Source organism: Athene cunicularia, assembly GCF_003259725.1.
Source record: "Athene cunicularia isolate RWA chromosome 19 unlocalized genomic scaffold, athCun1 chr19_part1, whole genome shotgun sequence".
Taxonomy (NCBI): domain Eukaryota; kingdom Metazoa; phylum Chordata; class Aves; order Strigiformes; family Strigidae; genus Athene; species Athene cunicularia.
In genome coordinates this window covers 3,167,836-3,184,824 of record NW_020799124.1, presented here as the reverse complement: position 1 = coordinate 3,184,824, position 16,989 = coordinate 3,167,836, and the positions used below count along the sequence as shown (strand labels likewise).

Genomic DNA, 16,989 nt, shown 5'->3' with positions numbered 1-16,989 from the left:
AATGTGCCTGTTGGGAATACCGGTCTGACCTCAATCTGAGTAAAGCCTTAATAGTCGACGTGAGGGATGCTTGCAGGAGGTGGCACGCTCGTTTTCGCAGACTGTATATTTGTTATCGCATGTTAATCAGATTCATCATTCTGTTTAATAAAGATTTCATCTGCCACGCGAAGGCATAATCGGCTATGTCTGAGTGCCCGTCCTTTGTCTTGAGCAGATTGCTAAAACTGTATTAAGCATCATTAGACAAAAATGACGACCTTATTAATTTGTCCTTTATGTGTTTTCTAGCAGATTGTACCTCATTATTATGCAAACACAGTACACAGAACAGCACCAGAAGTAGCTCATTAATGTTTCTTTCCCTCCGAATGTAACATTATTATTTTGAAGTGTGCATGAAATAATTGCTAATTACGTGCCTTAAATTGTACAGCGATTGTCTGTCTAGATTTTTTTCATATGGTTTAAGAGCACTGTAGAAGTAAACCAGAGGAAGTGAATCACAAAACATGCATTTTATCACACCTTTTCCTGACTGCGCAGAGTAGTTAGGACAGCTATGGATTGCTTTGTAGTTACCTCTCGTTCTGCTTCTTATTGTAAAAGAAATGAGTCTCAGCTGACAAATAATTTAATAGATATGTCTGCCAATGAATAGATGCAGGCAGGTTTGAGCTGTGGATTTCTAGTAAAAAATCCTGTAGATTCTGAAATGGTAATTCTTGAGTTAGTATGGTTTCCTTATTTACACACCACTAAAATCTTACCTATTTCCAAATACTGTTCTTCCTACCATTAGTTTTCCCAGCTACATTTTGCATTTCCTACAGGCTCTCAATATATTTCTTCCGAAAATTTGCAAGCATGGTAGAAATTACACGTTAGGATTTGGCATTCATCTGTAATTTGACAACTTTGTGCTAAGTGTGTAATTGGTTTAAGCTGATAGTGCTTCATACTTATTCATGGCACATCTTCTGTAATCTGTCTGCCACTGTAGCTGATAAGACTTGGCCACAACTGAAGTTTTTGCGGCGCTAGAAATAAAATCCTGATCCATTAAGTGTTTGCATGGATTTAGCTTGGTAATCTGGTTTAGAAATTGTGAGTGGTCAGATCTTAGATAGAAGCTTTGCTGTCGAAAAGATGCCCTGAAAACCATTACATCAGCTTAAATTTTCTTAATGGTACTTTTGATGACAGTATAACCTCAATGATATAGTGACTATTTCCGAAGAAAAGTGTTTGTGACTGGCAATTATTTATTATATATGAGCATTGAAACAGATATCTTTGGTTAGGAGGGTGATAACATTCATCTGACATGACTTGCAGTTAGATTTAAAATTATTTAATGTATTTGGTTGGTGTTAAATAGTTGCTTGTGTCAGCTGATACCACCATTTAAATATGGTGGCAGCTTCATACAGTACAAGTTAAAATAAATGGAGCATGCTAGCTTTAAAATATTCTTTAAACATTTCACATGTAACAGATCGTTGCTGAATATTTCTGAAGGACAGACGTATCTTATGCTTCCGAAAAATCAAAATTAAATTGTTTTGCAGAGACCAAATTCTCCTTACTGTGCTGTTAGCTGTTGGGCATATGGATAGTTACTTGATAAATCACTTGGCTGATGAAAATTGAGAATAGTTGGGGTGGCATTGCAGAAATAATTATCTATTTTACTTGGATTATGTGAAATGACTGGGAATATATCGCTATGAACAGGCACGGGTAGACTGTTAATGCAGAGGTTCTGCAACCATCATTATCATAATTTTTAATAAATGTTTTGTAAATTTTCCGTGACACTATTGCGTGCTGGTGTGTATGTTTGTGGTATAATACAAGTGCGTATGAACTTTCTATAAAATGTGTGTAATCATTGCAGCTAATTGTTAAACCGGGCTGAAAAGGCCTTGTATTTGCAGTGGTTTGACACTGCACTTTTCCTTTTGCTCCACAATCCATATTTTTCTGTTCTCATGAAAGAACACCTTTCTGCTCTGTGTTTTTTCTTTCCCTCCTACTGAGACTTGCACTGATCTGGTTAGTTACCCTGTTACAATTAAGTATCTTGACTGAATCTAATCTGTGCTATTTTTCAGTGTGTGATTTTTATTTCATGCAAAGACTATAACCCCACCACGCCAATTCTTGAGCACTTGCATAAGGCTTGTTGAGAATTTCTGAGAAATAACATGCTAAGGACCTGGTTACTGACAGGCCAGGGGATACTGGAAGTTACCTGAGTTTCAGTTTAGATGGATTAAATATTTTCAGAGCATCACTGTGCTCTGAAGGTAAGAAGGGAAGAGCCATAGTTGACCTTTTGTATTGCGACTTTCTGCTGGTGCTGCCAGGACTTACACGTCTGAATTGCTTTTCTGATTCTTGACACTGAATATATTAATTTTCACTTGACCAAAAATGCATTCTCCTTCCTTCTCTCTCACCTCCTCACTGTGTTGCTTTCAGTTTTCCACTGACATTGCTGCTTGATTTGTATGAAATGCATTGAAATACTTGCAGTCTACCTCTACCTTTCTCATTAAAAGATTGTTTGCAGACTCTGTAAATATTGCTATTTGCTGAATATATGGCCTTGTTGAAGAAGAAAAAATGTGTTTATAGCTATGGGAAGAAGAGTAAATGTTTTAGTAGATGCCTCTATGGATACTAGTGTGTGCCATGTTGTGGTTGCAAAATCTTCCTTGTATTTATCATCATACCCATGCTTACCCATACCCATTCTTTGGTAAGTTTGAAAGCTTTAGGTATCACAGACTGAATATTTCATTCTTTAACGAATTAATTCAGAGCTATAATTTAAGTGAAACTAAATCCTATTAAGGAGAAATACATATCAAGCTCTGAGTGCTGTCTTACGGTTTCTAGTACTTTTGATGTCTTGTTTTGAGACATTAATTTTCCTCCTGTCTTGATACTAGTACTAGATACTTAAAAGTTTACTTGTCCAAATGCATATTTCTGTGGTCACTGACAAGAAGGGATAACGCTTGAGTAAGTACTACCTAGTTAAGGAGTGTATTGCCCCATAAACCCAATACCGGGAGGGAGGCAGAAACTGGCCTGTAAAGCATAGGAATGAAGCTGACTCCCAGATCATCAAATCCTTTCTTTCTCCCAGATATTCTCACGATACAATATATAGTGCTTGCCCAGTCTGATTTTTAAATTCCGAAAGTACCATTTCTTCTCTTTCCATCGCTTAATTCTCATTAATCATAAATGTCTTCGTGCATGTAAGGTGGTGTGAGGAGAATGAATAAGAAGATACTATCTGCAGAGTTTTCAGTAGGTTGATGACAGCTGCATCTCTGTCTCTTATGATGGAGCTTGCCAAGTGTCAGAAGATGTTAGATGTGGACAAGAAAGCTGGTCAGCAAAGGTGAAATCCAGACAAGAGTGAGAGTGGTTGGGGGGAAGCCAGTAAACGTACTGATATTTTATCTTTCCAACCTGGAAGTTTGTCTTTCCTTTGTTGTCTGGCTTAGAGGCAAGTTGTGTAGGTTCCCCTAAGTATTGTGGGATGATTTCATGGCATCTGATGTAATACGCTTTTACCAGGATGATCTCTTAGCTGAGGACAGTTTTCATTATTGGTGCTGATAGATGATTGCCATTTCGATGTGAACTAGATCCAAAGTCTCGTGCCTCTGTCACTGCAGGCCTGCGCCGTTAAAAGGGACTAGCCTGGGACCAAGCCTGCCAGACGCATGAAAGCGTGTCTTGTGGGGCTGCTGCAGAAGTGGTCTTCTGAGAAAAACCGCTTACAGGAAAGCGGAGTTTGCGGTTCACCAGCTAATTATTTTTTTAAATTCAAGGCTGGACTTCCAGAGCCACTTCATGTAGGTTTTTTTTATTTTGTTTATAGGTAAATAACATAAATGAAGCACTAATTAATCTCCTACCCCCCTGTTCATGCTGGCATTCTGCCTGCCAGAAAAATTCTGCTTAGTTAGTTGCCAGGTTTATTTGAATTCCACTGTATTTGAGATTTGCTTTAAAATATATATCATTTCTCTAGATATTTTTTAGAGACAGAGGTATTTTAAAGTATAGGAACCAAAAACTAGAGTTAGGCTTGCCCAACATATATTTTTTTAAATTTTTTTTTTTTTTTAAGTGCTGAGAGAGTCACCAGCACTGTGATTTATTGTCTGCCTCGTACTGATAATCAAGTGATCTTCATCGGACAAGGCCAGTGATCATTGAAGTTGTGAGTGCCAAAATGCAATTATTTTACTTGCTCCCTTTGCAGAAGTGCTCTATTGATGCAAAAATCGAGTGAAGTTTTGTTTATATAAACTCAGGTTGTCTTTGCAGGCCAAGCTGGCTTTGAAGGAAAGCCTGAGCTGGAAAGTTTCCATCCCTCACCTACTCCTGGGTCTCAGTCTATGCCTCAGTCTGTTCCTCTGCTACGCTGGGGCAACTGAGAAGCCGCATTGCAAAATGCATCTCTGGAATGGTTTGGATTAAGAATATTACCATTTTTGTGGGATTATTTTTATACCGGATCATTTCAGGCATCTGATTTGGGGTACAATCTGACAAACGGTTTTTATCGCTAAGAAGAGATCTGGGATGTGAAGAAGCAGAAAGTGAGCACACTGATAGCTGATTCTCAAAAGTTACAGAAAAATGTACCGTGGCAGCTGCTGAAATGACAGATTCAACATTCCGATTGGTTTATATTCTAATGAGCAGCCATTGTTGCAAGCTAGTATTTTATACTGATTGTCAGCCCCATAGTGCAGCTGCCACTGACCCCTCAATCAGCAGTAACAAAACCCCTCTTTGTTATCAGTATGGGAAATATCTTGGCCATTGTGGGTGTGAATTCAAAACAGCATAGCAGTCATGCACAGGAAGAATTAAAAGCTCCTCGATTCATTGACAGGAGCCTAAATGTTGCGTATAAACGATCCTATTCAAGTCGTCTTTTTAAATTGTACTTTACCCCGTTACATAATTAAAATATAGATGAATAGTTAAAGCATCCGAATGCCATAGAACTTTTATTCACTAGATGCATCTAAACTTCTCATCATCAATTTTATATACTGAACTCTCCCTCCCTGTAAATTTCTGTTCTGTTATAAAATGTAAACCTCCAATCAAGGTAAGAACATTGGCAATTTAACTTTTATATTTAAAGTGAGTGTACTTTCAAGTAGTCTGACACGAAGTTTACTAAGTGATAGCCATTTTTCACACTTTAAGAGCCAAGTGGCTGTAGTAGAATGAAAGAGTGAATTAGATTCGTTGCAGATGTTTTCTAAATCAGATACCCCTGGGTTCTGTAAGCCATTCCTCTTTTCTAGGAAATTAGAATAAAATTGATTTATGTAACGTGAATATCTAGATTTACATAATTAAACTCCACGGTGTATATCAGACCACGCAGGCTGTGGTATGCTGCGGCAGGGATATTCTCTGTAGTAGTTATGTCTGGCTAGTTCACTGTAGGAATGCTAGTTTGAGAACTTTTCTAGTTCTTAAATTGCAACCATACAGCCGGAATATAAGGTAGTGGGGAGGAAAGACAGGCAATTACCCCCAATCCTCCATACGTAATTTGTATATGGTTTTGGTTATTTTTATTGTTGAAGTTCATCGTTTCTTCCTTGTGATGGAATACAAACATTTGGCCAAATTTTTTGCCTGAAGTAAGCGAAGCCAACGATAAATTTGGGTCTTTCTTTTCTCTGAAGGGCTTGAAATGATAACATTAATAATAAAAAAAAAATTGGCTAAGATTTTAAAGAATTTTATAGTGTTTATAGATAGATGCATGGCTCTACAAAGATTTAGCCATGGCTTTCTTCAGGAGAGGAACAAGGCTATCAGATAAAACAATGCCTCAGCACATTCGAATTCACGTAAATCCAACCTGACTCTAAACATATTTAAGCTCTTTGTCCTGTAGTTTCCTAGTACGTAGATGGAAAAAACTTCTCTATACATTTAGCTTGTGTTCATTAGGGGCTTTGAAATGGTCAGATTAAAGTTTATATAGAAGCTTGCATTGTTGTTATTGCTTGGTGGACTTGTATCAGTTTTCTACCATTTATATGCTTCCAAGATTTAATTTTAAAGACGTAATAATTAAAAATAATGACTGTTTTCATTTAAATTGATCTAGAATCTTTCATGTATATGTAAGGCCTCTCATTTATAGATTTCTTCTGTTAACGTAGTGTAGAAAATGGGGTTTTTTAGCTTTAGATAAAAGTAAAGAACTATTCTTGGGCAGTTTTGACGTCTGAGTTTTGTATTTTATAAACCTCAGCTGCAGTTCACACTTGTGGAAACTGTAAGTGTCCTTTTATTTTTAACAGCAGCCTAGGGTATGGTTGAAAGAGGCATATTTCCATTTTGGCTTTTGTTTGAGCAGCTTCCAAAACATCATTCTACTTTTTTTTTTTTTTTTTTTTTCCTGGAAAATTTGCCAAGTCTAGCTCAGATTAAGTTTCTTTGTTAGATTTGTTCTTTTAAGCATCTGGATCAGAAATTGTATCCCATACTATGTAGTAATGAAACATTTGGAAATCATCTGAGAAATTGTAGTAAGCTATGATAGTACTGTACATTCTTTTTAAAAGTAAGAAATATGCAGCTTACAGAGTAGTTTGGATTGGGGTGGTTTTTTTGAGTAAATGTTATTTTGTTTGAACCACTTACCTAATTCTTCTGGGCTACAAGTGAGCATTATTGTCTCTTAAACTGTTGTCATCCCTTTTATCATTGTAAAATACTGTTTTTCTTGATGCATAGATACGTTCCATGCCAAATTTTAACATTCTAGGATATTTCTGGGGGGGAAAAATATATCTAAATAAAGGTTATTTTTATTGTAACTCATAAAGCCAGTATGCCTCAAGCTGGTGAATGATTGGGTTTAATTTTTTCTGATGCATTGCACTGCTTATGCTTTTTAAAAGGTGAATCAATACCATATATATAAGTTCATCAATGGAGCTGAAAACCCCCATTTTACTAGTTTAAAATAAATCACTAGAATTTATAGTAATAGAGAAAATTTTTTCCTTGTGTCATAAACTCGAGAGCCATTGTATAAAGTCAGTCTGCTCATACTAGACTTTCAGGATAAACTGTAGTGGAGAATACAGTTTGTTGAAGAGAAACAGATCTGAATTCTAGTGGTAAAGAGCTAGCATACCCTCGTAATTAGCTGAGACTACTAAATTGAAGAAATGTTTGCCCATTAAATACGGTCCTTCAGAACCGATAGGGGAAAAGAAGAGAAGGCACTTGGGGAATTTGGAAAGGGATGTGCATGTTTTGCATTACTTTTGAAGCAAATACATTTATTCGCTGAAAAGAATTAGCGCTGTAGCCCAAACACGCGTTACATTCCTCCGCAGTGCACTGTCCACAGGATTGGCTGTGATTAAGTACCAAACTTTATTTTGGGTGTTTTGGTAAATGCAGATGTCTGGTTGTTAATTATAATGAGTAGTTTTTAAACTTTTATTAATTTATTTCCCAACTGTTTTGTTGCTTTGAAAGTCATGCGAAGCAACAAGAGAATTACCCTGAATGGAACCAGAATGTTTCCTTTCTTACAGCTAGATTTCAGCTATCAGCTGATAAAACAGACCCCAAATCCAAACCACTTGTTGCTTTGAGTTTTGTTATGAATGTCACCTTCAGGAAATGAATCGGAGCCAATTTTCTCTTCAAGAGAGTGGAATTTCTACTTCCTTTCTCTTTTAAGCTTGCGTTATCTACCGCTGCTTTGTTACGTGGTGTCTCTTGTAAAACTTCTTCCTCTGCAGTGTGTATTTCAGCTTTTATATTAGAAACATTTACCCTGTCTAGAAAGACACCAACATGGTGGTTAATCAAAGGAGGCAAGTAGAGGCATTTGTCAGTAATACAGATTTGTCCTTCATCTCAAAGTTTATTCAGCAGCATTCAGGGAAATCAGGCTTGTTTGACATTGACTTCTTTAAACTTTTTGCCCGCTGCCATGTCAGATACTCTTACAAAAGAATTTAGACAAATATTTAATTTCTCTGCATGTGAATAATCAGTTTCCTCCATGGGCTGTACCTCAGGCTCAGGGCCTCGCCGACTCATCGCTTTCCCTGGCACTGAAGGTAGTGTGTGCAGCAAGTTGTTTCTCTGATTTCCAAACACTGGGCTGGATTTTTTTTTGTTTGTTTGTTTGGTTTTAACGGCTGTTTTCTGACACCCTTTTGTGTCACCCAGGATAATTTTTTTTTCTTTTTTTTTTTCCCCAAAGTTTTTTGGGCCTATTTTCTCAGTTGTGAGCATCCTTGTATTGACGGAGAAAGTAGCGTGAATGGTTGTACAGTACGTGACAAGCAGGAAAAAGCAGATGGCTGCTCTGTTAATGGGGCTTCTCCACTTGATCTCGCAGAGAGAGAGACCTTTTCATTGTCAGAATTTCTCAAAGCTCATTGATTTTTCATTCTGGCAGGATTTATTTGCTTTTGAATCACTGCTGTGCTGTTATCATTAGATGCTGAACCTTTCACTCGGCTGCACATTTCATTAGTTTTTTGATACTTGCTCTTTTAGGATTCCTGCACAGAACTTCTTTCTTCTCCCTTTGCATTAAGAACTCTCATTAGATTCTAAGTAGACTAGGCACAGTCCTTTTTTTTTTTTCTTTTAATAAATACAGTATTATTTTTTTGCAGTTTTTGCTGAACATTCCAAAATATTAAAATAAAAATTTACCAGAAAAATTTCACGTTCTAGTTCAGCCGCTATGTTTCTTATGTCCCAGTTTTTTTTTTTTCCCCCAATTTATTTTTAAATGTATTTCTTTAATTTAAACAAAACAAAACCCACAAACAATATTCTGGATGAAAGGTTAGCCGTGTTGTATGGCATTATTCAAGTTCTTCATCCTCTTCTGAAGGAAACCAGGATGGAATGCCTTGAGATCAAGGTTGCGAAACTGAACAAAGTTTTCTGAAGCTGTGTGCTTAAGCAGGAACAGCTGTAGTCTTGTATTGCTGCTTTTTTAATTAATCAAACCCACTTCCTCCACTCTATACTTCCTTATGGTCTGGATCTGGAAAATACGAAAATATGGATTTAATAGAGATTCATGTTTACTTCTGCATTTGGGTTTACAGAACAAATTAATATAACTAGTGTGATTTTTCTCTTCTCCTCTATTATTTTATTACTAATATTTTTATAATAAACTGAACCCTGATCCTTCAAAGCTTTATTTTCTGCAGTTCTACACATGCCAGCTGTCTCTTGAGCAGCAGTAGGAGCTGTTCTTTAGAGAGGAGTTGTAGAGCCATTCCTCTATTTTATAGCCTATATTTTACTATATTAACACAGCCCTGTTCCTATCACAGGAGGGTTTTCAACCAGTTTGGTTTGATTAAAGATGATTGCTAGTCATTAAAGATGCTATTGATTTTTTTTTTTTTCTGGCAAAAGCTAGGAATGTCAGTTTATAAAGCTCATTTGTCATCACTGAACTTGGAGTTGAATATTCCTTCATTACTGTGTTTTTCAATAGCGTGACTGAACTCCATTGGGTTTATATTGTCATAACTTAATCTACATTAGAACCCCATAAAAGAGTTGTTCGTAAAGGAGGAGCAAGCAGTGTTCTTAGCTGCTTCTGCAAAAGAACATGAATATTAGTCATTTTGGTGCTTCATGGCGTTCTAAAGAAGAAAGCTTCAATGTTAGCATTTGAAAAACACTTTCTTCCTCTTTGCGTTCTGTATTAAACCACAGGTACCACACCAGACCACTGAAAAGTTACTTACAAGAAACACAGCCCACATCTACCTCTAGTCTATGGTTTTTATATCTAGTAACAACTTGTTTAAATTATTAAATTTATGAATACATGGAGTTACATATCTAGATATTACTAAAAACGTAGATAATACTGAAAACTTGCTGTGGTTGAAGTGCTTAACATTAACTTAAATCAACCTTTGTCCCCTGTTGTGCGTTCAAGTTTGGACTCCCGATCTCCACTGCATAGTCCTGCTTTTGCCAGTCAGTATGTTTTGGGATAGGTTGTAGACGTGACTGTTTATTTGGGAGCAGGAAAAGTACTGGACAAATAAATTGGATGTCAGTAAGGATGGGGGGTGGCTGGAAAAACAGAACATAGCTGTAAAAAAAAAATGTAGTGAAAATCTGCCTAAAAGACAAGCTTGAAATGTAGAAATCCCACCACTGGTGATGATAGAAAGGCTTAGGTGCAGGTAGCACAGACTGTGCTCTTCTAAGAGGTGCCTGTTTCCTTTTAAACATCCAGGGCTCTCTTTTGCTTTCATTTCTGTTGACAACGTTATGGAGACAAAGTGCACAGATTTTCTGAAATGTTCTTTGTGGGGATAAGTAAGGTGGGTGGGTGGTTCCTAATTTAATTCCTAGAAGTGTGTCAGCATGTATGAACATGAGTTTTCTTTGATTAAATTAAATTTCTAGTACTTGTGGTTGTATAGTAAACATAAGAAGTGATACAAAATACTTTAAAAACCTGAAAACCAGAGATGGATAATTTGTTCTTGTAGATTTTATACTATTTCTAGGCTTCAGAGACTGGAGTTGTGACTTTGGACCACGTCACTAATGCAATGATATATGCATAACTTACGAATTTTGGCTATGAAATGTCTGTATTACTCAATGCTTTATTGAATGTGAAGTCAGCCATATCATATCAACTCTACACAATAAATCTTCAGAACCTGGGACAATGGAAGAAACTTCAATGATTCCCAATTTAAAATAGTAACTGAACAAAAAGCTGTGAATGCGGGGGACAAAACAGTTCTTCGAATTGGAACTCCTGGGAAGAAGTAGTAAATCCTTTGAGTGCTGTGAAGGATTGGGTTGTAGGCAATCGTGCTGTAGCGAGTGTTTCAAGAGCCGAGGCTCTGGAACCAGACAGGAACCAAAACAGCAGCCAAGGGTTGGAAGTCTAAGCCAGAAATTGATATATAAATCAAAGGTCAGGAGCGCTGCTTGGAGCCACAGCTGCTGGCTTATACTGTTGACCAAAGGCTGCCTCAAACAGAATTACTATTACTAATCCAGTCCTATAGGGTGACTGTACTTGTAGTTGCCATTACTCACCTGGAAGGGCTGGCTTGTCTGGCCACTGCTAATAGAGATTGCTGGAGAACTCACATTTGAACCTACTAATTCTGGCGATGGGCTACTATTCTGATAATTGAGAAAATTAATTATTTTAGAGGCAGAGTTAGAAAAAGATTGAGAGAGACTTCATAATTTGGACAGTAAATATGAGCAGGATGTGTGGAGTCTTGTACAACTTTAAGAAATTTCATTGAAGCCTGGAAAATTCTCAAAAATGATGCCATGTTGATCGGTGTTTATGGGGCGATTATATTTTTTAAAATTCAAGTAAACCCTTATGTCCACTTTTTCTGTCATACACATGAAGAGGTGTCATATAATCCCAACTTCCACAAAACTGGGGCTGTAAGGAAGGATGTGCTTCCATCACTGGAAACTCTGTGAGGGTTATTCTTGGGCTAGGAACAGTGGATTGTGAACTCTGATTTTAAATCCCTGTACTTAGGAAATACGCCAGAGATCACTACTGTGTTCTTCTCAGGTCAAAGGAAGCATAAGGTGATAGAGATCTAATACGGAAGAACAGCTTGGACTTACAGCAACGCTGGGATGTGTCTGACTCGTGGCTGTGGCTGGGGGTTTGCAGGGCTTGGCCACTGCGTATTAAAACAAGCTTCACTTTGTTAGGTGGTTTGAGGCGGTATGTCAATGCCAGTGGAAGCGTTTTACCCAAAACTAATGTGTCTGCAGTTCTATTCTGAAGGTGGAGCTGGGAAAGGCACGTAGCAATGTGTCACTTATTACAGTTAATTGTAATTGAAATGCGCGTCCAGTGGAGCATGCGGAATGCTAAGCATTGAAAGACCAAACTTAGCCATATGTTCAACATGATAATGTTTTCAACTTTAGTTTGCATCTGATTTTTTGCATCAAGTTGCTTTCTATTCGTTGCTTTGCTTTCCTTGCTTTGAAAGAAGTATAAAAGACAAAACAAAACAAATTAAATGAGAGCACGTTCCAGGTGATCAGGCTGTACAGTAAGTAAGCGTGGTGATATAAAGTCTATGCAAGAACATGCTGGCTTCCCATTATTTTTACTTTGAATAACAGTGAATCTACAGAGCTATATAAATTTAAATTAAAGGTATTGATGAAAGATCTGGTTGCATTTTATCGTAGGGACAGTTATCATAAACTCGGTACAATTCATTGAAATGCTTTTTAAGAGCTACGTCGTAAAGTACAAGAGTGTGTGTGTGTGTGTCAAGTAAAATTTATCACCGTGAAAAGATCATGGGGGTACCTATGTAGGTTTTGGGGCTTATAGTATAAAAATTCTCTAAATTTCAAAAGGCAACTGAGGTGGAAAAGGTTTTGAATACGATTAACACCTTTGCCAACAAATGTATGAATGGTAGTTTATCTTGTCCCAAGTCAAATTAAAAGCCCTATTCTAGAATCCAGTGATAAGAATTTATGGGAATCTTTGTTTCCATACTAATATTTTTTAGGTATACAAGAGGAAATATGCCTGATGATATTAATTTGCTGTTAACTAATATAGTACAACATCAGTAACTGGCAGTTAATCTATCAAACTCATGCCATGACATCTTACTTGTTGTTTTAATATGTTATAAGCATGAAATGTGTTTTTCAGGTATGTTTTACATTTGCACCAGGTAATGGAAAGTACAATATATTACGTGCTTTTGCCCCAGAGGAAACTTTTAAACAAAAATAATTGAATGCAATAAATCTTTCCCTGCCTTCCTTCTGGTATGCCTTCTGCATTGTATCTTTGAGTTCATACTTATAGTAAGCCTTGTTAGTAGTGACAGGATAACAGTGCTGATGCAAGGGACCACTGCCCTTGCCCACCATATGTTTGCTTTACGTTACGATTGGTTTAATTTTCTCTCTCCTTTTATTCTTCATTTTTTCAATAAGTGACTTCTTTTTTTTTTCTGAGATTTCGAGTCTTATTACAGATTGCTGTTACTATTGGTAGTAAGACTATAGTTTATCAAATAATTAGGAACATCCACAAGCTAATAAATCTGTCCTGAAATTTTCATTTGGTTGTGCATGTTGTGTAAGTCTGTATTTAACTGTGTCTCTTCATGAATGATTTATCAGGTGTTTATTTTCAAAAGTTTTCATCGTACACAGTGGTGAGATGATTTGATGCACAGTAGGTTTAATAACATAAATGCTTGGATTATTATTCCTGTTTAGTGTACGGTTTATTTACTCCCTTATCAGACACTAATCTTAAAGACTTCCTTGTCCTGTGAATATGCAACTTGTTTTAGTTGATGCCTAGCAAGTGTGACAGTCTCATAAGTCACGTTTTGGAGCATCTGGTATACCACTTGGTTAGTTGCTTCAGAAGGTATAGAGGTACATAATACACCATATAGTGAATAGAAGCTTAAATAGAATAAATATTGCCCTCTTTTTAAAAAAAAGCAATATACCATTTGATCATTCAGTGTCCACTGTTGTATTTTGGTTTGTTGGTTTTGGGGGTTTTTTTTAAGTAGCTTAGCTGTGTTTAAAAGTAGTGGTATGTCGTACTAAAAGTTTCTAAGAATATATAAATGGAAGAGTTTTAGAAAGAAGCAACGATACGGATTATAAGTAATCCAGTAAAAATAAATGTAGCCCAGGCTTGCAGTCGTGGTTCATCATCAGCTACTTTCCCCACCCAGGTGTTTGTTTAGCAGGAAGGCTTCCTGAGACATGATGAGAGAGGAATTTCTCTCAAAGCTGGTTGGACAAGTCCAGCGTCATATAGTTTCAATGCCAGAAGCAGTCATGCTTTGTTATAAACTATTTCTTCTAAATGCTTTAAATCATAGCTTGAGACAATTATTGATCTCTCAGCACAATGAATGCTGTATTGGGCTGTAATATAAAGCCACTTAATAGTTGTAGGTGGGTTGTAACTTCCTCTGTGCTTTTATCTTTTACAGAGCTACAGACATTATACAAATTAATTATTCCGATTCTGATAATAGTATAGAATGAAAAACCTTAAAATTGGCTCTCAAAGTATCACTGCTGCATTAAACCTGTTTCAGAATCTTCTCCTTTGTAGAGGTCTAAATTTTAAAAAATCCTAGCTTACGTCCTACGTAGCTCAGAATGCAAAATATTGCCAGCAGACTAAAACATAGTAGCTGAAACCAATTGCAAACAGATGGGATTTTCTTATTCTGATTGGCCATATGTTGCCATAGTAAAAAAAATTGAAAAATCCAGTCAAAACATAAGTCATCTAAAGGAAATAACCTTGATAGTTCTTGACTACTATATGGAATTTTTTTAGAGCTAAAACACAGAATATATCAAATATTCTGTAATAACGGCAGGTATTTGTAAAATAAGGGGTATAGTGTTTGTTCAGGTAGTTCAGAGGAAAAATACAGCTTTGGGGAAAAAAAAAAACCAAACCAACACCGAAACCTCTGCCATCTACACCATCTACACAGGTGTAAACAGAAAGTACAGAACTGGCACAAGTTTAAGATGAATCATGCAAAGCCATTCTCCTGGGCATTGCTTCACGGAAATGAATAATAACTGTAAGTGTCTGAACAATGTAAATCACACTTGCACTTGGAAAACCTCTTAAAATACGAGCATGCTTTATTTCTAATAGACTGGGAAGTTTATGGCTTTAAAATGTTCAGTTTTATGTGACTGACTTTAAGAATAGCTCATATTCACTTACTTCTTAGACCTTAAATTCCCATATATGCATCCCTCCCATTATTTATAATAGTTAGCTAAAAAGTCCTGTTGCTATATAGAAATATACATTAAACATTTGTAATGGTATACAGATGAATGATGCTGCCCCACACTGTAGGTGCTTGTATTGTTGTTTGTTGTATCTTTTATCTATAGGATGTATAAATCCACTAATAGAGATGGGACTTGTCTGATTTATCTATCTAGATCGCAAATGCTTGAAAGCTCATTGTGTTGCCTAGACAACACCTAGAATGATGAACCTTCACCCTCAGTCAGTGCCTTTTGGGAATTTGCAACTGCAAATAAAAATAAAACAGTATTTGTAGCAATGATTTATATAATTGCTTCAGTGCATATATTTCTAAATCTGTAATATACATACCTGTACAAATCATACAGATAAATATGTGAACACTCTGTAATATCCTGCGTTATCTTTCTGATATCTTTAAAGCTGGTATCTGGCACTACAGATTGTTTTTAATTGCATTTCACATTTTAAACTTGTTCTAGGACAAAAGCCATACCTTAGCAAATCCATTTAGCCTAGATTTTAAACACTCTTCACAACATTTGAAAGCTGATTGTACCTTGGGGACTACCTCAGTGGGCTTTGTATGGATTAATAACAGAACATGCAAAGTTAGTTGACAGTAAAACTTTCACTTGTGTTTGGCTGAGCTCGTGTAAATATGATACTGATGAAGTGTGACTAAATCCCTAGTTAAAAACTTTAACTCCTTTTGTATATAAGTTTAAGATTATTATGTAGTGCCATTATGCATGCAGAAAATAATTGAGTATTTTTCCCAGTGGAGGTTTATATATAATATACAGGGGGTTGTGTTTAGTTAAAATTCTATTTAAAATAAAGTAACATTGAATGTATTGTTGAAAGTATCAATGAACTTCATAGTTCAGGTTATCATTTTGTTCTTAACTTGCCCTATTTTGCCTCCTTGATATAACTGTTAGTTGTCTGAAAATACATGTAAATGTATTCGTTTTGATTACGGCATTTTCAAGAAGGTTTCTTATTTTAGCAACTTTGAAAGTCCCAGATTAAAGCTGGTTCTACAGGTTTAATTGAACATATTTCCTTTTTCCACATCAAAGCCTTCTTTTTTAGAGCAGACTTCGTAAATATTATACTCTCATTGCTCTCTTAAAAAAAAAAAAAAAAAAGGAAAAGTGACTCTCTCAAATGATCTAATTTGAGTAAAACTTCTGAAAATTAATTGTATCGGTATAAACAGTATATGCCAAGTTATAGGCCATAGTAATTTAAGGCAAACTTCAGCAATTAGAATAAGGGAGCACAGTAAATGCCATTGTTTCTGTAACTACCTTTTAAAAACTTAGGTCTTTCTAGTTTCCTGGACAATATTGGTCTCTGCATGAATGTTAAATCTCTGAGGAGCATATTTAGACACTTTTAAAAGAGTAAGACAAAATTCTGGTGGCATACTTATCTTTAAAAAAGCCCCGTGATTTACTCGAATTGCATAAAACTTCTTTAGACATGTTTAAGATTTGCATGGCATGCACTGTCTCTTGCTTAGGTATTACAGTGTTTACAAACTTTATAGTCTGATGGATGAGCAAGTGATTGGAGTGACTTGAAATAAAAGTAGTATTTGCACAATGCACAGAAGCTAAAATTTGAAAAAGAATCCATCAGTCATAGAAATCATTGAAGGATGTGACTAGGCAGACATTCTGGTTTTGGCCCCTTATACAGAGGCAAGATCAGATATAATCTATGTCAAATGTCTGTCATCTTAAAAATCTTCACTGAAAGAGATTCCATAGGTTTCTTGGGTAGCCTGCTCCAGTGTTGCACCACCTTCCGAGCTGGAAAGGTTTACTATATGCAGCTTTAATCTTTGCTGCAAATTAAGCTATTTCTTCTTGTGTATCCAGCAGCAGAGGAAAAGAACAGATTTTCAATGAGAGGGAATCAAACACATGTTGAAAGATTTGGGAGGAGTCAACTTTTGTAATGATGTGAAGTTAAATTTAGTACAAATGTTCAGAAGAAGAGTATCTAATAGCTGTTGAAAGACAAGTGAGGGCAGCCCTTTATTGTTACTAACCTCTCTTCTCTGG

At 36.3% G+C, this 16,989-nt stretch overlaps 1 protein-coding gene across 2 annotated transcripts in view; it reads left to right on the top strand.

Annotated features, from left to right (window-relative positions):
* Positions 1 to 14,696, top strand: part of BRIP1 (BRCA1 interacting protein C-terminal helicase 1) — an 87,153-nt gene extending 72,457 nt beyond the window's left edge. For both annotated transcript variants that reach the window (XM_026861701.1, XM_026861702.1), the window contains exon 21: positions 14,616 to 14,696. In XM_026861701.1, the coding sequence (XP_026717502.1) occupies positions 14,616 to 14,656 (41 nt within the window). In that variant the 3' untranslated portion in view covers positions 14,657 to 14,696. The remainder of the gene's footprint in view (positions 1 to 14,615) is intronic.
* The last annotated feature ends 2,293 nt before the right edge of the window (positions 14,697 to 16,989 follow it).